The sequence below is a fragment of the Scatophagus argus genome, chromosome 2 (genome assembly GCF_020382885.2).
Source record: "Scatophagus argus isolate fScaArg1 chromosome 2, fScaArg1.pri, whole genome shotgun sequence".
Classification (NCBI taxonomy): Eukaryota; Metazoa; Chordata; class Actinopteri; family Scatophagidae; genus Scatophagus; species Scatophagus argus.
In genome coordinates, this window is record NC_058494.1 from 5,682,494 (window position 1) to 5,705,828 (window position 23,335).

General features: G+C 39.1%; 2 protein-coding genes across 3 annotated transcripts; one reads left to right on the forward strand and one right to left on the reverse strand.

Annotated features, from left to right (window-relative positions):
• Positions 1-3,353: 3,353 nt before the first annotated feature.
• On the forward strand, positions 3,354-22,898 carry vwa11 (von Willebrand factor A domain containing 11). Of its 2 annotated transcripts, none has more exons than XM_046403680.1 (18): positions 3,354-3,512; positions 13,213-13,400; positions 14,385-14,521; positions 14,660-14,804; positions 15,025-15,118; positions 16,111-16,239; positions 16,901-17,087; positions 17,226-17,395; positions 17,669-17,781; positions 17,878-17,994; positions 18,097-18,270; positions 18,421-18,553; positions 18,664-18,816; positions 19,330-19,422; positions 19,671-19,942; positions 20,104-20,237; positions 21,609-21,768; positions 21,940-22,898. In XM_046403680.1, exons 2-18 carry the CDS (start codon positions 13,218-13,220, stop codon positions 22,318-22,320), a joined length of 2,775 nt encoding a protein of 924 aa, XP_046259636.1. In that variant the 5' UTR covers positions 3,354-3,512; positions 13,213-13,217; the 3' UTR covers positions 22,321-22,898. The 2 variants fall into 2 exon arrangements, with proteins under 2 accessions (XP_046259636.1, XP_046259644.1); XM_046403688.1 differs by lacking the exon at positions 3,354-3,512 and adding an exon at positions 12,135-12,713.
• LOC124066874 (prostaglandin D2 receptor 2) lies at positions 3,806-10,589 on the reverse strand. The gene is made up of 2 exons (XM_046403700.1): positions 10,455-10,589; positions 3,806-7,774 (listed from the first exon to the last, which is right to left on the reverse strand). The coding sequence occupies exon 2, from the start codon at positions 7,765-7,767 to the stop codon at positions 6,412-6,414; it is 1,356 nt and encodes a 451-aa protein (XP_046259656.1). The 5' UTR covers positions 7,768-7,774; positions 10,455-10,589; the 3' UTR covers positions 3,806-6,411.
• Positions 22,899-23,335: the final 437 nt, after the last annotated feature.

Sequence of the window (23,335 nt, forward strand, 5' to 3'; positions counted from 1 at the left end):
TCACAGTTGATGGTGCATGTCAGAGCACAAACCAAGCCATGAAGTCAAAGGAATTGTCTGTAGACCTCCAAAGGTGCAGAAAGCATTAAAGGTCCCAAAGAGCTCAGTGGCCTCCATAATCTGTAAGTGGAAAAAGTTTGGAACCACCAGAACTCTTCCTAGAGCTGGCCGCCCAACTAAACTGAGTGATTGGGGTAGAAGGGCCTTAGTCAGGGAGGTGACCAAGAACCCAGTGGCCACTCTGACAGAGCTCCAGCGTTGCTCTGTGGAGAGGGGAGAACCTTCAAGAAGGACTAATCAGGCCTGTAGGGCAGAGGGGCCAGACGGAAGGCACTCCTCAGAAAAATGCATATGAAAATCTGCCTGGAGTTTGCCAAGCGTCATGTCTAGAGGAAACCAGGCACTGATCATCACCTGGCCAATACCATTCTTACTGTGAAGCATGGTGGAGGTATCATCATGCTGTGGGGATGTTTTGCGGCAGCAGGAACTGGGAGACCAGTAAGAGTCGAGGGAAAGATGACTGCAGCAATGTACAGAGACATGTTTGCTGACAACCTGCTCCAGAGTGCACTGGACCTCAGACTGGGGTAAAGGTTTATCTTCCATCAGGACAACAACCTTAAGCAGACATCCAACATCACAAAGGAGTGGCTTTGGGACAACTCTGTAAATGTTGTTGAGTGGCCCAGCCAGAGCCCAGACTTGAACCCTATTGAGCATCTCTGGAGAGATCTGAAAATGGCTTTGCACATACGATCCACATCCAACCTGCTGGAACTTGAGAGGTTCTGCATTGAAGAGTGGGAGAAATTGCCCAAAAATAAGTGTGCCAAGCTTATAGGATCATACTCAAAAAGACGTGAGGCTGTAATCGCTGCCAAAGGGGCTTCAACAAAGTATTGATCACAGGGTGTGAATACTTATGTACATGTCATATTTTTGTTTTTTATTTTTAATAAATTTGCAAAAAAGATTCAAGCAAACTTGTTTCCCTTTGTCATAATTGTTTTTTTGTGTAAAATTTTGAGGGAGAAATGAATTTAATCTATTTTGAAATGAGACTGTAACATAACAAAATCTAATAAGACGGCATGATCAGTGGTGTCAAAGGCAGCAGTCAAGCCAAGGAGAATGAATGCCATTGATAGTACTTAAAAAGTACTTGAAAAATTACTTAAATAAAGAAAAGAAGAAAAGAAGAGCAGGAGTTTCTGTAACAGGCAGCCTTTTGTGTGGTGCAATCTTGAGTGCATAATCTCAGAAATCTGGGGTATTGCGATGCACAAATGTCAGGAGTTTGATATACTGGTGCCTAGAGGTGCAGCTAAAAGCCACAAACATGATCATGAGTAAATGAAAAGAGAAGACAAATAAAGGGGAAAAGGGCTCAGCAGAGCAAGAGCTGACAGGTAGGGATAAAGAATGATAAACAAGAACATTGGTTTAGGTGTGGTCTGTTGTCCAAAGTGAAAGTAAAAAACAATCTTTTCCCTAAAAATGCTACATTATTCAAACTGCAGTCACATTTATAAAGTTTAAAAATAAAATAAAAAAAAATGTTATTTTACATTTTGCATTCTTTGCTTCTGAAAATGCATTGCTGATATTTAGACTGCAATAACTGGAAACAAACAAACATGATTTTTTTTTTTTTCAAGTAATGTTAGTTTTCCAAAGAAAAACACAGATGTGGATGACAACAACAACATTGCTTAGAGCCAGTAATTCCAAGAGACAGCAGCAGAGGGGTCTCTGTCTGTGCTGAGGCTACTGAGCTCACTGGTAGTGCGATCAAACCAGACGTGCGATCAAACTAGAAGAAAAGTTACAAGGGTATGGGCCGAAATTGAACTGATAGGATAGTGATTTTCAACAGCACATAAAAAATACATGAATGTTACAGCAGTTCATTATAATTTCATTATTATAATTTCAGTCTTGTGAAATGAGGTGGTAGCAAAAGTGAAACTAAACAGTTGAGATTTTGTTTTACTTCTCTTTTTAGTAATGTCATTCTCATGTTGTTAACTGCTTTCCTGCCTGTACAACATCCATTGCACATCCTGGGTGAGGGATCCCTCCTCTGTTGCTCACCCTGAGGTTTCTTCCATTTTTTCCTGTTAAAGGTTTTTCTGGGAGTTTTTCCTTAGTCGATGTGAGGGTTGAAGGGCAGAGGATGTTGCTGTTATGTTAAGCCCTTTGAGACAAACTGCTTGTAAAAATGGGCTATACAAATAAAGTTGACTTGACTTGACTTGACTTGATTATTCCAGCGAGGTTCGCTTTAAAAATGGAAATAGAAGAAACAGACTGTGCAACAACATGTTTGTAGCGTGGATAGTCCATGACCACAGTGACACAGTCCCTTTGCTAAAGAGGTATTTTGCACCTGGAGAATGGCTGCTAGACAGAGGCAACTGCATGTCAGATACTATCCAAAATGAAATACTTGAAATGTTTGCTAATGCCACAAAGTGTGACATCCTCTCTGAAACTTAACACTATTTTTTTCGTTGGACACACAGCAGATGGAATGACAGACATTAGTGTATATATACAGTATATCATGTTTGTGCAATTCTCATGCTGTTTGCAGTTTGTGGATTCAAATTCGATAGCACAGAACTTGTTTATTGGATTTTACAATGTATGTTTTTCATTAGCAGAAACACTGCTTTCATGCATCAAAGGTATTTTTCCCAGTTTAAATTTATGTCTTGAACATCTGTAAAGGTGGTGGTGGGAGAGTGCACGGAGTAAGCCATGACCGACATTGCTGTGCCTGTTGTTTGGAGCTGCATTCAGAAGGTCACTGGTGGTAGTCACGGTGGCTATCCCAGAATAGTTAACAATGAGTTAGAAGTTTTGGACACATTATGATAGACAGATGAAGATAATCTCTGTGTCTGCATAATGACCAAGAACTCCAACTAAACAAACTTTCAGTCTGGTGCTGAACTCAGTCAACAACTATTTGGAATGCACCATTATTTCTTGGACTCAGCAATCAGTAGATACAATTTACCCGGGTGATTATATCAACTGATTCTTAGGAAACTAATAAATCAATATGTAGGACCCACAACTTACACAGTGTTCGTCAGTATTCCTTATCAACTTAACAATGATATCACAGTGTTACAACTTGTGTTATTTCATTGTAAACCTCAATGGAAGTCTACTGTACTGTATAACTGTTTGAACCTAGTCTTCTGATTAAGAAACAGGACATTTAGTAATCAAGCTCACGCCCACTTCCGTCCATTCGTGTTCATAAGTTACAGCAGAAAAAAAAATCTCATGTTGCTACATGTATTGTAACAAAACAGTATAGCATTCTTGTAAGCACTGACAAACATAAGTTTGTCAGGGAGCAGGAGGACTTAACCCTCAGATATTTCTTACAAACGGAAAACCAAAAAGTCACTCAGGCTCTGGCAACCTTTCAAAAAGTAAAAGATACCCTTCATATCAGAGTTTCTTCAGAAAATCCTGGTTGGAGGCCAGTGGTGAGTATAATTATATGGGCAGTTATGAAAAGAAGTGGATTTATTATTTTCACTAGCTTTAAGCGATCTTGTGTCAGCATGTGCAAAATATAGGGCAATATTTTGTTGTGTTTTCTTCCATTGCCATAAATGACAAATGTATTTCACTAGTCATATAGCCAAATTAATTACAAATGGATTTCTATAGATAGAACGTACAGTATGAAACTGTCTGTTAAAGATTCATATTCTGAGATTTATACGTAATAGATATAAACCAAATAAATACATACACTCATAACATAGAACAAACATAGAATATGTGCTGACCTTTATTAGTGTTCTTCTACTTACAGAGATGTGCATTACAATATACATACACAGTTGCTGTGCTTGAAGCTTTTGATAATAATAGACATGCATAATACAGCTTTTTTGTGCATATTTTTTAACAAATGCAAATGTGTCTTCCCTTGTGTGTGTGCATTCATGAGTGTACACCAGTGCATGATGTTTAAAAGAAAAGTACTGATGTACAATGCGATTTTCCACTCAGCATCTGTCACCTATAAGCACTGTAACAGCATTAAACCCTTTTAAAGCAATACTTACCACCGACCCTCCATGTGCTCTCTCTTTCATTCTTTCCTTGTCTCTCATCCATACCAACTGTTTCTCACAGGACTTTATATAATCTCTTTAGCTTGGTCATTTTCATCATCTTACTTTGTCTGTGTTCTCACTGTTCTCCAGTTGTTTGATTATATCCTTATCCTTATCTGTGTGTTTGTGTCTTTTCTGTAGTTGAATAACAGTGTACCTCTAATCTTAACTACATCTAGACCATTCCATTCATGTCTCTTCAGAGAATCTTTAATAATTCAGTTGACTCATTCAAATTCAGAGGAAAGTGAGCCTAATTTTTCACTTTTAAAAAGCTGTTCCCAGTTAATTATATTTAGATCCTTCCCTTGACATAGCTAAATAAATCGATACATGCATACATATATACATATGAACCAAAATTTATCATATCTTAATTGAGTAATAATCTTCATATAGCTACCAAACCATACATTAGACATAGTATTTAAAGTTGCATTTGAATTGAATTTAAAACTGAGCAGGCAGTTCAAATTTGTAAAAATAATATCCATGTTATTTTACTTTGCCAAGTTAAATGATATCCCCGCTTGAAATGAGTCATGTTCATATATGAGCTAGCTATATGTCACATTTAACTTTTAACCATTTATGATGACCATTTATAAATATTTGACTTTTTTTAAAAAAAAAAAAATATTGCAAGGGAAGGCTGAAATAGAATATAATTAGACAAAACATAAGGATTTTGGTTGAGGAATTATGTGAACCTCTGCCAACACTTCTCCTTTTTCAGTTCTTTTCTGTCTTCTTTAGTTCTTCTTCTCATTCCTTTGTCTTTATAACTTCAAAGACTCCAGGAATTGTTGCACATTCAAAATGGCATAAGGAAATGAATTAATACAGATAAGGAAAAAATGAAAGATGGCCACCAACAGAGGGTGAGGGAGGAGGATAATCTGCTGAAACTGAATGGATGAGAGTAAAGCGAAGCTTTGTATGTCAGCCTGACCCGTTAGGTTTAATCCTGCTCTGTCTTTATATTTTGAATTTTCACTGTCTGATATTCTCCACAAATTACAACTACCTCCATAGTAATCCTACCCTGCTACGGCCTACATTAAACGTCAGCCTGAGTGTGATGTTGATTGCGGTGGAACCAGACAATTGAAACAGCTGTGGCAATCAAAATTGTTATCAGATATGAAAAAAATCTAGTAACTCAGAAAGGTGGTAAGCAGTTTAGATTCAAAGTGCTGCTGGATTACAGGACCTCAAAAGCATAATCCCACCTCATCATTTCATGTCTGTTTACGTAATCAGTGCTATACTGCTCTCTGGTGGTCAAAATTAACTTAGCTTGAACTCAGAATAAAAGAACACAGAAACCAAAGATTTTAGTCTGTTAGCCATAAACGGCTTTTGCTGCTTGCAATAAACCTTTCAATTGTTCCATTTGAATTCATTTGTTTTATGTTAAATAAAAATCCTCATTTTATTCTTCTCATGACCACTCACTCACATTTACCTTGTAACTCCATGGGATGTTGCTAAATAAAGGAAAGACACTTGAGAGTGCTTTCCTTTGATGTATTTTCCTGATTGTAGCTGCAGTTTACTGTGAGAAGGGAAAGTATCACAAGAACTGAATGATGGCATGTTGATAAATTAAAAAGTTTTTCACTCTTCTACTGAAAAAACAAACTTAGTGAAAAACCAAACTAAAACAGATGAAACATTTCTGTCTTTTCAAATCTTTTCAATTTAACACTGCAGACAAACAAAAAAGTGTTTATTCATGACAGTGAGTGAAACCATTCAAAAGTGGTGGTGCTATATGGAGAGTTAAGGGATCATCAAGATATACTAATTCAGGGGCACATTAATGTCTGTACCAAATTTCATGGCTAACCCTAAACGACTGAATCCCGTAATAGCTGTTGAGACATCTCACATAAAAACACTAATGTTAACCTCACAGTGGTGCAAGAGGAGTCAAGGTCAGTAAGCTTCACCCTTTGAGGACCATGCTGAGCCAAATGCATGCTAACCTGCTCATAGTGACAAAGCTAATATGCTGATATTAAGCAGGCATAATCCTTACTATGATCACCAGCTTAGTTTATCATATTAGCAGGCTAACATTTGCTAATCAGCACATAGTACAGGTAAGGCAATTAGAGATTTGAAGGTACTTTTGTCACAAACCAAAGTATTATACAAAATGAAATGCTGACCTGATGATGGTGACTACATAACTGACATCATTAAATACATAAATCAAGAGTCCCACTAATCTGGCATCTACCATCCAAGTTCAGCCAATTTCAGCCTTTGTTTTTAATTCATGTCTTGGGAAGGGAGGTGAGGATGAGTCATTTGGTGGCACAGGTGTCCCAGGGCGAGTATCTCTACTGCTCTTCTGCCTAATATGTGCTTTTAAACTTCTCCCTGGTACCATCAGCAACCCTCCCTTTTCTTCCACCAGACCATCAAACACTGCTCCCAGACTCTGTCGTATTGTCACACAGAAGTTTGGGCAGCTGAAGACGTATAGAATGGGGTTCAACACTGGATTCAAGAATGCAAATGTTGTAGCTAGGGGCAGCCCCACCTCAACCAGGCTGAGATTTTTGACCCAGTACTGGGCTGTCACTTCGATTATGCAGAAGATGTGATAGGGAGCCCAGCACAAAGCAAATGCTGCAATCACAAATGTGACCATCTTGGTGAAGCTCTGGGACATCTGACTGTGACTGGTCTGGTTAGACATAGTAGGAGACAAAGCAGTAGGTGTCTGAGATAAAGACGGACCAGATGCTGGAGGCTTAAGACAGACATTAGTGGCTTTTGTGGTTCGAGGGGTATTTGTAATTCCTGATTCGTCCTCTTTGTTTGACACAATAAGTGCATCAGTGAACCTGGCTACACTCTGCTTTCTCCTCATGCTCCTTTTCCTCAGGCTGAGACCAATTTGGATGTAGCTCCCTGCAATCACCAGCAGGGGGATCAGGAATGCTAGCAGTAACTTGGAGATGGCTGTTCCTGCCTCTCTCACTTTGCAGTCTCTGTCCAGAGTGGTTTGAGAGGTGAAATGCAAGGCAAAATTATGATAGCACAGTTGCCTACCATCCTCTTTCTGAATCACTGAGCGGAAAAGTAAGTAAGGTAATGTATTGATTGACGCCCATAGCCATCCCAATACACACACCTTCCAAGCTCCTGCCACTGATCGATGATTCTGGCTCCACACTGGCTTGACCACCAGAAGGCAGCGGTCCAGTGAAATGGCTGCCAGCAGGAAGGCTGACACAAACATATTCAAAAAGAAGATGGAAGCCTGTATTTTGCAAAGTGGGATGCCAAGCTTCCAGCTATGTGAGGAGCTAAGGTACACAGTGAAGAGGGGTAGCGTTAGTGTTGCCAGGAAGTCAGACATGGCCAGGTTGAGCACCCAGACTGATGCCACAGTGCGGCGCCGCAGGCGGAAGCCCACCACCCAGAGGATCAGGGTGTTTTCTAAAATCCCCAGGCAGGAGACCAGACCGTGGATGCAAATCACCACCAAATTGGTCTTTGTGTCGTTATTTAGGCTGTGGTTCCTCATGATCTGTAGTAGAGGACAGAACAGTGGTCCCCCCAAGGCACCTGGGTTGAACGTTGTGTTTGACATCAGTGCTCTGAAGAGGAAAGACAGTTTTAAGAAACTAATGGAGAACTAATTAAAGGAGTTAGGGTTAGGGTTATGGTTAGGAGTTTAACACATGCTTGGTCTTGTTTGAAATGTAAATGCTTTGTACATGTCATCTGCAGTAGCTGGGTTCTTTTCATGCATATTCTTGTTTACACTGAGAAAGATTTCTGTTTATTTTATTACAGTCATGGTGCTGAAGACGGTGATATTGATAATGATATTTTCCTGTCGATTTTCTGTAGACAGCTGATGAATGTATGATAACTAAATTAAATGAACACCATAAACACAGGCTTCATCTTTATTGCTCAATTACAAATCTTTGTTGATGTAGATGGCAGTGTAAAGAAAACATCATCAGACAGTCTCAGGCGATTACACATTTGGACCTGTACAGTCATGTAGTAATGAGAATTTCTAGGTGAACTGCATCATGTACCAGCTCTTAGGTGGATACTAAAAGCACTAATGCACATATTCTTTATTCCTCGTTTTTTGGAAAACAAGTAAAAAAACATTTCCCTTTAGTATCCTTTTGTTACAAAGGACATGTCAAAACCTGTTCCTGTGGTCTAACTACATACCAGCATCTAGATGTGTTTAGTTATGCATTACAGGCGAGGAATGTTTGAGGAGATACCATCACGTCATTGTCAGAACTATCTATCTTATCTATGTGCCTATCAATCTCTTTTTCATGGAGATAACAACTTCTGTATTACTTTTCTTTGATGAGAATAACAGGGCACATAAGTTAACAGAAAGTAAAAGAAATAAAGGTAGTCAGACCTTACTAAGACGCTGTCTTTTCAACCTCTGAATGGATGGCAGTCAGTTCATAATGCCAAATGTATCAATGCTCTATCACCCCATGCCAGAATGTTTCCATGGCAATGTAGTCACGTAACTGCTGCCATTAAACTGTCTGGAGTCATGGAGCTGGTTTACGCACCAGAATAATGATGACTGACTTGTTGGGCTGCATCATTGTATGTCACAATGTTCTTATTGTTGCAAGACCTGTTAGCTAAGAAAGTCTGGAGCTCTTGTACTCAGAGACTCAGCTCTAAAAAATGAAAAATACTCAGCACTAAGCTAATATAATAATCCTTTGCTCATCTTAGCTTACCACTTAGAAGAAAAAGCAGAAAACTAGTTATTTTGTTGTGTTTACGTAATATTTTTGCATTAAATGTCTCAAAATGAGTTGAGTTGAGTTGAGTTGAGTTGAGTTGAGTTGAGTTGAGTTGTGTACTTTACTTTTTTATATGATCCCAAAGCTCTTCAAAGCCAGAGAAATTTTATTCAAACTAAGGGTGTGCTCTAATTGGTCGCCACTATAGCTTCCAGAAGAGGTTTAAAGGGTGAGGAAAGAAGTCGGCAAACTTCACATAACGGGACCAAAACATTACATCGTCTTCGAACATTCCCGCCTGAGACACGTCAGATAGATTTTAATGAGCGATGGTGTTTTTAAATAATGAAGACAATAATGTAGACTCCTCCACAGTATGTTTAATATATTTATTACTCTGCACAAACTAAAGACCTAAACCAAGACAATCTCGACAGAGCAAATCACACGAAGAAACTGAACCTATTGCTCTATCAGATTTTGTGATCTGATAGGGATCTTCATCTATTTACATTTCTACTACCCTATTGCAGTTAAGTTAATGGTAATATGACATACAGAGTTACATACCAAGAAATAACTGACATGTGGAACATCTAATTCTAATCTAATTAATCCATGACAACACTTTCCCTGTAAGTGTAAACTGTCCATGTTGGTCTCAAATCTGAGGGTGTTTTTGCATGAATAAAGTTTTTAATTGTGAATGCACTTATTTATAATAATAAATTGACAGCTTGAACAACGACAATTTGAGAAGCAGGTGCTTATTGGAAACACTGAAAATATAGTACAAAGTGCACCCCTCTGTATCTTAGCAAACCTGCACAGTTCTTATTAACATTTCTTTTTCATAATCAAATTTTCTTGTTCATAGAGGTGTGTATTATGGCTAAGTGTGCTGTCTTAATTCCCTGCGAGCTGATAGTGTATGTAATCGTGCAATTTCCTGTAATGCTTTATATTAAAATTGCAGGTAGCACTACTCATGTTTGACTGTAATAGCTCTTTGTTAGCTGTTCTGCTGCTTGCTTGATTTTGATATTTAATACAGACAACAAATTGGCATTTTATAGGTAATATTTACTCTATCTTTATTGACATAAATCAAGTGGAAAAACAAAATATTAGAAACCGTTCTCAATATTAAACAATACAATTCAGCAGCGATATCAACATTCAATAATATAACCTTCATGAAGGTAGGATTTATTGCAGGGCTGTGTGTATGTGTGTGTGTGTATGTATGTAGACAGACAGACAGAGAGAGAGAGAGAGAGAGAGAGAGAGAGAGAGAGAGAGAGAGTATCAATCTGGTAATCTTACATAAAATTAGCATATCTGAGGATAAGGAACAGTATAATTTATGAGAATCTATTCTTTTTCCATGAAGCTGTTTGTGTTTTAAAAATGTACATCAGTTATAAAAACAGTCATGGTTCTACAGACTTCTTGGTAATGTGATGACAGTTACATACAATTATTAATGTGCTGTTAACTATGAATACATTTAAGTGTTCGAAACACTTACCTTGATCTTAGGTCACTTTCACCGCATGGAGGGACAGACACAATCTTTCATTCAAAATTCCTGTAATGTCTTTGTATTTGTCTTCCTGGTACTCATTCTCTGAGTTCTGTCACTTTGTACAACACTCCCTTTTTGGGAGACACCCACTGAATTCTGCCCCCACCCACAACCCCACCTATCCTCGCGTGCACACTCACACGCACGCACGCACACACACGCACGCACACACTTGCCTTGCTCTGTCCCATATACTAAGATTTCTGATGAGAGGCAAATTTGACTGAAATTTTGGGTAAACTACATAGAAAAACAGTAAGTATCATAGTAAGAACTGAAACATGATATGTCTGATGTGTCATTGTCTGTCCTACGTGACTGGGTATCTTGCCATAACTGGACTTGTGTGAACTAGTTCTCCTGTTACTTCATACTGTGTAGTAGTTTCCATAATGATGTATTACATCAACACAAATTGTAAACCTATACTGACACATCCTCACACTCTCTGTGTAGTTAACAGTCCTAATCTGCCTCCACCTACAACAGCAACATTCACACTGGCGTTACTTAGCAGCTCACAGTATTTATCAGAGGAAAGTGTGAGGAGAAGAGGAGATAACCAAGTTTTGTTTAGTGGTTCTGAACATCTCTGTCACCATCTGGTGCCAAAAATGACTCAAAACATCTTTCATTTTCAGTATGTCTCTTTTGTGTTTTGTGTTTACAGTATGACATATAGAGTGTAATAAGTAGACAAAGTGTCTGGGTCTGACAAGTGAAGCCAATGTATAAGTGCCTTAAACCTGCATTCTTTCTAATGGCCAGTAAATGAGGACTGATTGTATGTACAAAGATGAGAAAATGACCCTACCTCTCATTTGATTTATTAATTTAGTAAACAGTTTCCCAATGAGTCTATGGTCTCAATTTCTAGTTTCAAGTCTTTAAAAAAGCATGATGTTGTTGATCATTTTGTAAATTATGGCACACTCATTTAACATGATTGATGATGAGAACCTGGGGGGCTTCCAGCAACTTTTTTTCAAGGGATTTAAGCCTCCCTGGCTCCCCCCACAATTGCAACACTGGATAGAGGGTGGAAACAAATTGATGTGACTACATCATGAAGAGGGATCTACTCAGAGTGTCACAGAATATGGTCACTTTAGGTTGCATGAAGTAGAGCGGGTCATCCAGTTAACAGAAGGTTGCTTGTTCGATCCCAAGCTCCTCTGGTCTGCATGTTGAATTGTCCTTGAGCAAGACACTGAACTCCAAAATTGTTCCAGATGCTGTGACATTAGTGTGTGAATGTTTAGATCATAACTTTCTGATTGATATCAGCCTCTGCCATTAGTGTGTGAACGGGTGAATGTGACAGTAGTGTGAAAGTGCTCTTAGTGGTCAGTACATCATCATCCATCCCAGCTCCATCCTGTACTTCCTGAACACAAGTCAGGGTGATAGGGATTAAATGAAAAATGCATGTAATTGGGGAATATTTCACTAAATTTTAATGCATAACCACTCTACATGTGTGTATGTGCCATAAATAAATCGGATGTAATTCAGAAAACAGTTCCCTTGTCAGATGACATGCTGAAAACAAATGAATATTATAGTAAGCGCTTGTGCAAGTGCGGGGTTGGTGGGGTTGTGGATGGGGGCAGAATTCAGTGGGTATCTCCATAGAGAGATTGTACAAAGTGAAAGAACTTTGTCTCAGGAAGACAAAGAAGAAGATATAACAGGAATTTAACAGGAACAGAAAAACAGGAACCATGCTGTGTGAGTCATTGTCCACCAGTCCTCCAGTTCCATCTTGAGTGTTGGGAAGAATTTATCAAGTATTATCTTAACATGTCCCACCTTTGTTTGTTACTCACAGTGTGGTGGTTTTGGTAATAAGCTAATAAAATGCTTATAATCATGTATCATTCCACTATAGAGTTATTACAGTAAAGTTGGTACATTCCTCAAGATGTCTTAAGTTATGGCAGTGTTTAAGTGTCTACACCCTTGTTAATGCTTATACCAGTGAACAGTTGCATGCGCGCGCACACTCACACGTACATACACACACCAAGTCATGTTTCTATCACTTCTGAGAACATAACTTTCATTCCTCAAAACGGGGGATTCAAGTCTCCACCCAGCATATCCACAGTACTATATATATTCAGTTATAGAGGGGTGGTGGAACTGCACATTACACAACTTTGAGAGTCACTGTCATCTTCACAGCTGAGACACATCAAGGTAAGACTGTATATTAAGGTTCAATTTTGTTAATTTTAATCACAAACTACTGCACTGACTTTCCATGTTACTTGAGACATCAAGATCAAAATATTTCAGAATATTTAATTTAGAATGATGTTAAGATTTTCAAGATTTTAATTCTAAGAAGAATTAAGGAATCGGGGCATATGTGTATATACACTCATCACATATGTGTGTATACACACATATACACTCAGCTTTAAATAGAAATAATTCTCAGAATATTTGAATGCTACAGACAAACCTTCTAAAAATCAGCACATGTCCTCTGTACTTACTGGTTTTGTCAGCTCCATTGTCAGCTTACATGGGAGTGAAACAGCACTGAAGATGAAATTAATCTGTTTGATATTCTTTTAATATATATTCCAGAAACAAAGTCAGAACTCAAATCGGTTGAATTAGCAGCCCTTTTTCTATGTTTGTCATTCAACCAACCTGATTACTGATATCTAATCAATTTTTGTCCTTAGAGCGATCATGACTTCAGTCCTGGGAGTAGCTCTGCTGGCTTTTGCCCTGTCAAGGCCCACTGTGGCCTTTGCCCCCATCGGGGGTGGGACATCCACTCATATCAGCATTACAAGAACCGCCCTTCTGAAAAAAGTTACAGAGACATGTCGGGCAGTGGCTGAGGCAGCTGGTCATGAATTCAATCCTACGGTAGGGTGGAGGATTAAAGTGTGCATGCCAGCGCAAACAATCACGGCAACACGGAAAAACACACACACACACACATATTCACATATCCACCCTGATTTCATAACATTTGTGTGTTTAAACATTTAAAAAAATGTCTGAAGAGACTGGTAGAAGCTTGTGGGAGATGTTTTCATAGGGAACAGCAGCCATACATTTTATTTTAGACATGATAGTGGCATAGCTTTAGGGATGGCAAATATTTGACAAATGACCCACCACTTTGGTCCTGGAGCAACTATTGGACCAACTACAATGTAAACTGACTTAAAACTTTCAACAGAATCCTGCTGACACTGGCTTGACCAGCATGATGGTTTTCAGTAAAAAACTGAAAAAATATGTATTCAAAGTGGCAAAACAGAAGACCCTCTGTAGTCATAGTCTGTAGTCATCAACCTGACATGAAAGAAAAACTATTTTACATTGCTTAAAGAAGCAGAGTTTGGATTTTGCCTTTTAAAAAAAGTCCTGACAGATTTGATGGAGCTCAGGATTCATCTTGAGGACAGCCATGCTGCTCCGCATGATTTTGCAGGTAAATTTTTCTGTCAAATCTGTCAGTATAACTTCAAATCTGATGTTTAGAAAACTACTGAACATTAATGACCATTAGATCCTGGCTGATTCTGTCACATGTTAGGAGATTTAAATAATTAATGAAGTTGCTACTGCTGTGCCACCCCTGTGCAAAATTTTGCACAGCTCCTCTCAAATGAGAGACTGTAGGCAAAAGACCCATTCCACTCCTGCTGCTGTATGATAACAGCATGGTAAATTGCATAAAAAGTGCATTTGTTCATCATCTGGCTTTATGTCTGCAAGAAAGTAGAGCCTTAGTTATATCCTATTTGACCAACATTGCTGCTCAGCTGCTCTAGCTCAATTAGTCAGCTCTCTCACACTCTTTCTGAATTGTAACCTCTAGCTTCTGACCTTTGACAACAGGGCTTCTCTCCCGAAGAGCTGGTCCAGGCCTGTCTAGGCCCCACAGCAATAGGAGAAGTATCAGGTGCCAAGTTTCACTCTGCTCTTCAACAAATCTATGCTCAGAACGGACTGGTAGACCGTGACTTTCTCGACAGGTAGGAGAGAGATTGAAAAACAAAACAACTATTAGTAAAAAGAAATAAAATAATCAGACTGCGTGTCGCTTTTATATGCTTTAAATATGATTTGCCTTTACTTACTTACACTTATCTCTTGTGAAAAAATTCTTTCAGTGCTCCACACCACTTCAACTCCGAGGCCTTTCTGGAAGGACGTGGCCTAATCACAGAAGGCATGGTGACCATTAAGGCTAACATTCGAAAGGAGAACTTCCAGGCAGCCAGGGAAACACTGGGCAGAGTCCTTCACACATTACAGGTGAGAAGGTCGGATAGAAACAACTGAGCACAAAGAAGTTAAACATCAAGATGAGGAGGACATGGGGAAAGAATACATTGAATACAAGAATAATAAGGTTAGAGAAGGAAAAAAATGATACTCAAAGCAGGAGAGGCTCTAAAGCTCACTTTGCATTGTGCACAGAATATAAAATCATAACTCTTTCTGTAAAGGTCTGTGTGTTTCTGTGCATTGTCAGGACTTCTACAGTCACAGCAACTGGGTGGAGCTGGGATACACAGAGCCGTTCATCAACCTCATACGCCCAGACCTTCCCTTGGAAAACCTGGCAGGTGTGTTGTTAAACATATAAGATGTTGGGTTGTCATAAAGTAGGCATGTATTTGTCACACAATAATATATGGTTCTTTTATACCAGCCAGTAACACCATTGAGAAAACACGGACAAAAGAATGGTAGTAAAGATTCTTTTACTGTGAGAATCTCTTTTAAAATATAGAACAGTTGGTAAGATATGGATATATATAAAAAAAACAGTTCAGTCTTTTAAAAAAAGAGGGAGGAGGGGGCTACTTAATTTTAAGGTCTCGTGTAGAATGAGGGAGAGGATCCTGGTCATCGACTCTTCTGTTTCAGTCCTAGTGCGTGGAGTCCATGTTCAATTCTTGATTTACTTTCGAGCTATCAGAGTCAAATCCAGCCTTTTCCTTCTGTTCCTTGTATCGTCCACCTCTCGTGCCTTGTCTCCAGCAGCTCCTTCTCCCCCTGTCCTGTCACGCTCACTTTTCTTTTGTCTCCCTTTCCTTCTGCTGCCCACACCTGTCTCTTAATCAGTGCCGCTCTCTCCTGTGGGCTCCTCCCAAATCTCCCGGGTAATCTGTCACAGGTGTCTGATTGACATGATCCAGCTATAGGTAAAAAAGAGAAGCAAAAAAACCAAACACAAGCCAGGCACCCACACATCATAAGTAATAAAGGTAAATGTAATATAAAGGCACATCAACTCATAAACAAAAAACTGGATCAGACAAAAAAAACAAACTTATTCCCACCTGTGACATATTCTTGTAGGTTATGTAAAATTCCACATGGAAGTATATCTATAGATAAAAGAGCAGAGCATGTTATTGTCGCTATGACTACAGAGATTACTTGAATCTGATTAGGTGGTGGGTGTGCATAATTATCAAATAATCAAAAGGCTCCAATATAGCACTCCTAGTAGTGTTCTAAGATATAATGTAGACCAAAAGTCAACTTAAATTAAAAGAAGTGATGCTTAGTTATGCAAGTTGTGCTTCTTATGTGACCTTCATTTGTGTAGATGTAGACACTGCCACCTGCAGTGACTGTGCCAGTGGAACATGTCCCAATCCCATCCTCCCCAACATCCTGCAGGAGAAGAAACTCACATCAGGCTACATGGGAATCTTCTCTGCAGCCAAGCCCAAAGGTAACAGTGGCAAACATAGCACAAACCCATATTCAAATACAGAGAGTTACAGTATATTCATTTGCAGTCACAACAAGCATGACTGGCTAAAAGTCAAGATATGGAAACATTTATACTATGATACCCTAATTACTTGGAGACATGACTTTACAGACACATCATGGTGGAAAGAAAGCATACCAAACTAGAAGGTATTTCAAATACCTGGTTACTCGAAAGAAAATAATTGAATTTTGCTAGAATTCTGATTTATATAAGATATCACCTTCAGAGTAAGTCATTAAATTATTTTCAAAACAGAAAAAGGGTCAGCCCAGTCCTACACCTTAAAAGAATAATTTATACTTATTTGCTTTCTTGCCAATATTCCATGTGAAAACTGATTTCACTCCCAAATTCTCAGCTCACGATAAAGCAGTCACTTCCTGAAGCCTTGTCATCATTGTCAGATTATCAGGCAACTGGAGGGGACTCTGGGAAGTGACCGTTCCTGGCCAAAAATAGTTGCCAACATATACGGCCAAGAAACTTTCTTTTCACACTTAAGGTCACACTTAACTTAAGAATTAATCATATTCATTTCTAACCGAAGTATACCCGAATAGGCCATTAAGTCCACTATAAATAGTCAGTTTGACCAGCCTCTTCTGTCTTGCACCAGGTAAATGCAGCCATGGAGGTGCAAGTGACCTGACTAGCACTGCGGTTCCTCGCGGTGGCATCAACAAAGAGGAGCGTCGTTCAGACAACGTGGCCCTCCACAGCGCAGCTGTGAATGCAGCCATAGCTGCCAGTCTGCAGTTGCTGGATGACATCCGATTAGCTGCCGGTGACAATGACTTTCTGAGGTATGCTGTTAATTTGTGAAAAATCTCAATCTCAATTTGATCTTGAATCTCAAAGTTTTATTTCATAAAGAAAGCAAACATTTCACTGTCCACTGTTACCTGACCTCCAATTTTTCACTTTCTCTTTAATTCTCACAGGATGATGGGGATTGCCCGCTCCTCTGTTGTGTGCTTTGTTATTGACACCACAGGCAGTATGTCAGATGACATCGATGAAGCCAGGGCAGTCGTTAATGAAATCATTGACAGCAAAAAAGGAACACAGGATGAGCCATCTGAGTACATTCTGGTGCCCTTCAATGACCCTGGTATGAACTTTTCTACCTTACTAATCGTTTTCAGGAAACCACTGACAGTGTTCAACCCCTGGCATGTGATAATACTACAGAATGTTATACATATAATGCTTGGTCATATAGCTGTAATACTGGTTACATGTATGATGTTTTGTAAATTAAGGAAACTGGTTGTAAATCTGCATAGACTGACAGTGGTTATATAGGATGGAAAGTGATTTTGACATTTACACATTTTACCTGTTAGTCTTGGCACTTAGTCTCTTTTCTGTGCTTTCTGCGTAGAATTTGGACCTATGATCAGGACAACAGAGGCTGATAAGATGAAAAGAGAAATCTCTAAACTCACAGCAACAGGAGGCGGTGATACCCCTGAGATGTGCCTGTCAGGACTTCAGGTAGTAAAACTATGATATTGTCAGGTTGTAATTAGGATTATTGTTGATTGGAAAAAATTGAATGAACTGACCAGGTTCATTGTTTTATTCTTCCAGCTGGCTCTCACTGGTGCCCCTGCCTACTCCCACATCTATGTTTTCACTGATGCTACAGCCAAAGACATCGACCTCAAGGACACTATTGTTGCTCTTATCAGGAGCACCAAGTCAATCGTAAATACTGACTATGACAACTCCAACCTTTCCCTGTTCACTCTAAGTAAATTAAACGTAAAAGGCTGAGGGTATAATCTCTGGATTAAATGATCTCCACAGGTGTCTTTCTTAATCACTGGAACCACTGGGAGGCGTCGTCGTTCCCTCAGATCTGCTTCTTTTGATGATTACAAAGACCTGGCTTTGGTCTCTGGAGGCCAGGCCATCCAAGTGACTAAGAATGAGTTGCCTCAGGCCACAGATATCATCCTTGACACATCCACTTCAGCTCTGGTAAGCCTGTGCCGTTCTAATAGCACATTACTATGTTATTATTACTGTACTATCTGTAGCATGTACCATGCATGGTTTAGACCAGTCTGAATAATGGAGACGCAAGTCATCCATTTTGCTTTCTTTGTCCTTTGTTCTGCACTCCATCAGGTGACAGTTCTTCAGCGAGCGAGGAACCCTGGGAAGGAGGAGACCTTCCCCTTCATATTGGATGAATCTCTGAAAAATGTCACCATCTACATCACAGGAACATCCAATACTTTCACACTGACTAACCCTGCAGGTAACACACCAGTCCCAATGCAGGGTTTGCACTGACACTTATGTTTCACCTTTTCTTGCTGAGATTGTGATATATTTGTATGACTAATGATTCATGCTTCCTAATTCCAGGTGTGAGTCAGAGCCACAATGAGGCCAATGGCAAACTGGGGATCATAAAGTCAGTGGGCAACCTGAAAAGAATTCATCTTAATGCTGACAAGCAGACAGGAACTTGGAAGATAAACATAAAGTCCAACCAACCATATACACTAAAAATCACAGGTCAGACATGGTGTCTTGTTGTGTACATTACACTATATAGACAAAAGGAGTTTGTCTTATCCTGATGGACAAGTGTTTAAAAAAAAATGGATGGATGAGCTGCACCTAGCTGCTGATCAGCTTAGCTTAGCATAAAAACTTGAAAGGGGGAAACAAGTATCCTAGCTTTAGTCAACAGTACCAGAGATCTTCTGTAACTTTCAGCAAAGAATGAATAAATGTAGTTTGTCCCTAAGTGAGACAATACACACTGACCCCTGTTGTCTTTTTTAAATAAGATAACTAATATTTGTTTCCACTGGTTCTTGGTCCATGCGAACAGTGTTTATTAATTTTATTAATTAATCTACTCTCAAAATAATTGAACACATATTATTATGGCTGTCGGTCAAACTTTTTTGCATTTACAAATTTTGTGTTTAAAGCAGTCAGGAAAGGCAGTTAGGCCTCAAAAAGTCCATTTAATTATCCTTTTGGTGTGTATTTATTGCAAATCTGTCCTTGTGTTTTCAGGACAGAGTACAATTACCTTTATCTATGACTTTGTGGAACGCTTTGAGGGACCTCACCCAGGATATGCAGTACTCAGTGGGCGTCCACAAGCAGGTACACTACATGCAATAAAGCAATTTTTCCAGTGTTTCATAATGTTGGCATTAATTGTACATTGTGCTAATATAAAGTGATTATGTATAATCATTGATCATAAATGTGAGTCATTAATTAATTTAATTAATTACAATCATGTCATTGTTTTAACACTATATCCAAATAAAACAAATTGCAAGTTATTGTGAGATGCCAGGCTGTAAAAAAGTTATTAGTTTATTAATATCTGTCTTCTGAAAACCCAGGGCAGCCGACCACCCTGATGCTCTCAGTAATGGGTAGGAAAGGTCCGTCCTCAATGGCTACTGAAGATATTGGCCTGGTAACTGTGTCTGGTGCTGAGATTTTGAGCAATAGCACAACAACTGACATGGGCAATGGAGACATCTTGGTGACTGTTGATACAGTCCCTGAGGGGGAGTTTGTGGTCCTTCTGAGAGGAACTGACAAACTGTCAAACAGCAAATTTCAGAGGCAGTCAACCACTCAGATGTCTGTCTCCAGAGTGAATATCCAGGTCATTCTTTTCATTTTCTCTGTACATTTTGTGCACCCATTTGGAATTTGTAAGCAATATGAAAAAACATTTACACTTTTGCAGAGAGCTGTGAAATTTCAAGAACATCACTATTCTTCACCTGTTTTATTCCCTTCTTCTTCTTCCCCATTTCACTCCAGGTGGTGGAAAGCAGCAGTGTGGAGCCAGGGAAAGCTTCCAAGTTCCCCTTCAGTGTCATGACCAAGGGCTCTGGTGGTCAGTACTCCATTACCGCCAAAAATGACAGAAACTTCCAAATGTCCTTCCCAGAAAGGTAAGGAGAAGTAGCTAAAAAAAATTGTTAAATACCCCTATACATATCCATATTGACCATATTGACAGGTCATAAGGTATATACATAAGGCACAACAATTTCCTGCGGGATCAATAAAGTTCTTATTTTATCTTGTCTTACCCATTACTGCTGCCTGAAGATTAGGGCAATGTTACATCTGTCTGGTCTAATGTGGGCTGGGTATACTTTCTTAGAACTGTTTCTTGGACAATCACATAGCTTAGGAAACCTCTTCTCCTCACACATTGCAGATGCCAGATTGAGGGGTTATGGCTATCAACTCCACCTTTTCAAAACTGACAATGTCACTCTAGACTGCACAATAAATCTTTAATCTTTAGGAAATCTTTACTTTGCTCTGTGTTCACAACTTAGACTGTATAATAAATGGGTTCACGTAGAAAGCTAAGCAAATTTTTAATCATGTGAGTTTGATGGTGAGATCATTTGCCTTTATCATGTTACTTGTGTGAGTTTGACCACAGGTTTATCCACCCCAAATAGCCAATAACTTACTGTACGTTAGTCGCAAGCTAGTGAGCAACAGAGCCAACTGTGTGCATGTAATATGCATAACAAACCGTAATATGATTTAAATGAGTAAGTTATAAAATTCTCCGTCGTGACCTGTTTTTTGTACCCAGGTGCAAACATGTTTATTTTTTCTATTAAGCTGGACATTTTAACATGGGGTCTTATGAGGATAGACTTACTTTTGGAGACAAAAGTGGTCATTCCAGGAACTACAGATTTTGGCACTTCTGTATTCTCTTAACTTTTCAGCTCTGAATTTAGCCACATGGATCAGTCACAGTCAGTTCATAACTTGATCACGGAGTAGCCTTTGCTGGGTCTGAGAATTTGTTTTTCATGCATAACAAATAACTTGGTAACTTTCATGTGAACAACACCATGAATACCTTTCAGGAGGGACTGTCTGAAAATATGCAGGTTTATTCCCATATTTAAACAATAAGACATTTCCCTCTTCTTTATCACTTTTTATGTCACCTTAGAAAGTGCCTGTGCTTAACATTTATACACAGCTAGAGCTATACTTGGTCAAATTTGAGGTGTTACTAAAATCTTTAAATACTGCTAAATGAAGGTGATGTTACCATTTCTTGTACTTAATTCTTCATTATCCCTGCATTACATCACCATTGTCACTGTGAGCATATTAGCATGCTGATACTAGCATTTAGCTCAAAGTGTTGCTGCGCCCAACTACATTCTCACATAGTCACTACCATAGCAGTAAATTCATGCTAATATTTCACTCAAACTCAAATGGATGGATTATTGACAGTAATAGTTCAGTAAAGTGCATTTTTTTCTATCTTTTGACAGCCTCACTTTGACGACTGGACAATATGCAAATGCCACTTTGACGATTACGCCACCTGCCGACACTCCATCGGGAACAGATGTCACTTTGACTATAGAAACCAAGTCGTCCAGCGGTGATGACTCCAATTACAATGTTTTGAGATTCTCTGTTGTCTCCAAGGTAACAGTGCACATCCTGAATTATACATCTGCAAATAAATATGAAATAAAATGCTTTTGGACATGGTTACAAACATAGCTATTACAGATGAAGTTTTTTAAATGTTATTGTAAGTATCCCACAGATGTAAATTTGCTGTGATTCATACATACATTCCTATTCTCTGTCCAGATTACAGATTTTATTCCACCTGTGTGTGAAATTGTGACTGTGGTGGCTGATCACTGCCCTAAAGATGTGTCTCAGTGTGGACCTTTCCATTGGAATCTCTCAGCCAACCTTACTGATGGAAACGGCACTGGGATAGACAGTATTTCATTGCGTCAGGGCAGCGGAAACCTCACATACACCTCCTTGACTGTTCCCATCATTCAGGCAAACTACGAAGCCTCCTGCTGCTCAGAGATTGTTGAGTTTGTAGCTGTAGATAAAGTTGGCAATGTGGGCAAGTGCTATCATTCCATTGTACATTCTGCTGGCCCTCCTGCTTTCACCCTGTCACTGCCACTATGGTTTTGCCTGCTGGTATCTGCCTTCATAGCAAAGTTTTGAAGGCCTCAGGTGAGGTTGCTGAGATACCCCTCTTATCACTGATTAGGCAATGGATGATGAATGTGTAGTTCAGTTGTTACATATCACATATTCATGAAAGAGCAAACATTCACTTGTTTCAACATTTCAGTCTTGCTTACAAAAATTGTGATGCTTGCAAACGCTGAGGTGATGCTCTCAGAACAGGCATGAAAAATTCAGTGTCTAATCTGAACATAAAACAAGATACATTTCCCGTTATATTCACATTATACATATTCGTCACGGGGAAAATATATGCATGAGTAAATTATCTTCAAAGGACACACTGAACCACCTGTAATGAATGTCTAATTTGCTGTGTTTTCAAATGTAATTTTTCATTGTACAACATTTAATTCACTTTCATTGTATCTAAGTAGTATCAGAAATGTGTTGTGTCTGACTTTTTTGTATGTGTACCCCTCTTTTGTTGTACCCTATATAAGCATAAGACTAGAGACGCTTCAGCAGAGTGATCCATATTGGCTGGGATTCTCTCACATGCATGTGCTTAATTTGATGCTGAGCTTCATGTAATAAACTTCTTATGAAAGCAAGACAATGTCAGCGGAGATCCTGTTCAACATCTTCACATCATCACTATCAAATATACCACAAGATTTGGTGTTACGAACAGGATTGGAGAAAGTAACAAGATTTGGCATTATGAATTCCGGATGTGTTGTGACCTGCAGTGTTGCAGACAACCTCATCGAGCTTACCTCTGCTCCGAGCCAGGAGGAACTGTGAGCGTTTCCCACATGATTGGGTGCTGGTATGTTCGTTGAGGATGTGTGTGTTTGCTGTCTGGTCACACCAGGATTGTTTGTGTGGGTTGTCATGTTGTGCTGATGTTTTTGGAGACGCTTCATTCTAAATTGGGTTTTATTGCGTTGTGGTCAACGCAAAAGAGGGGTTTCTAAGAAAAGTTAAAAGAGAAATAAAGTGAAACGAAGTGAGAAGAGGAAAACAAAGAAAACAGAAGTAACAAGTA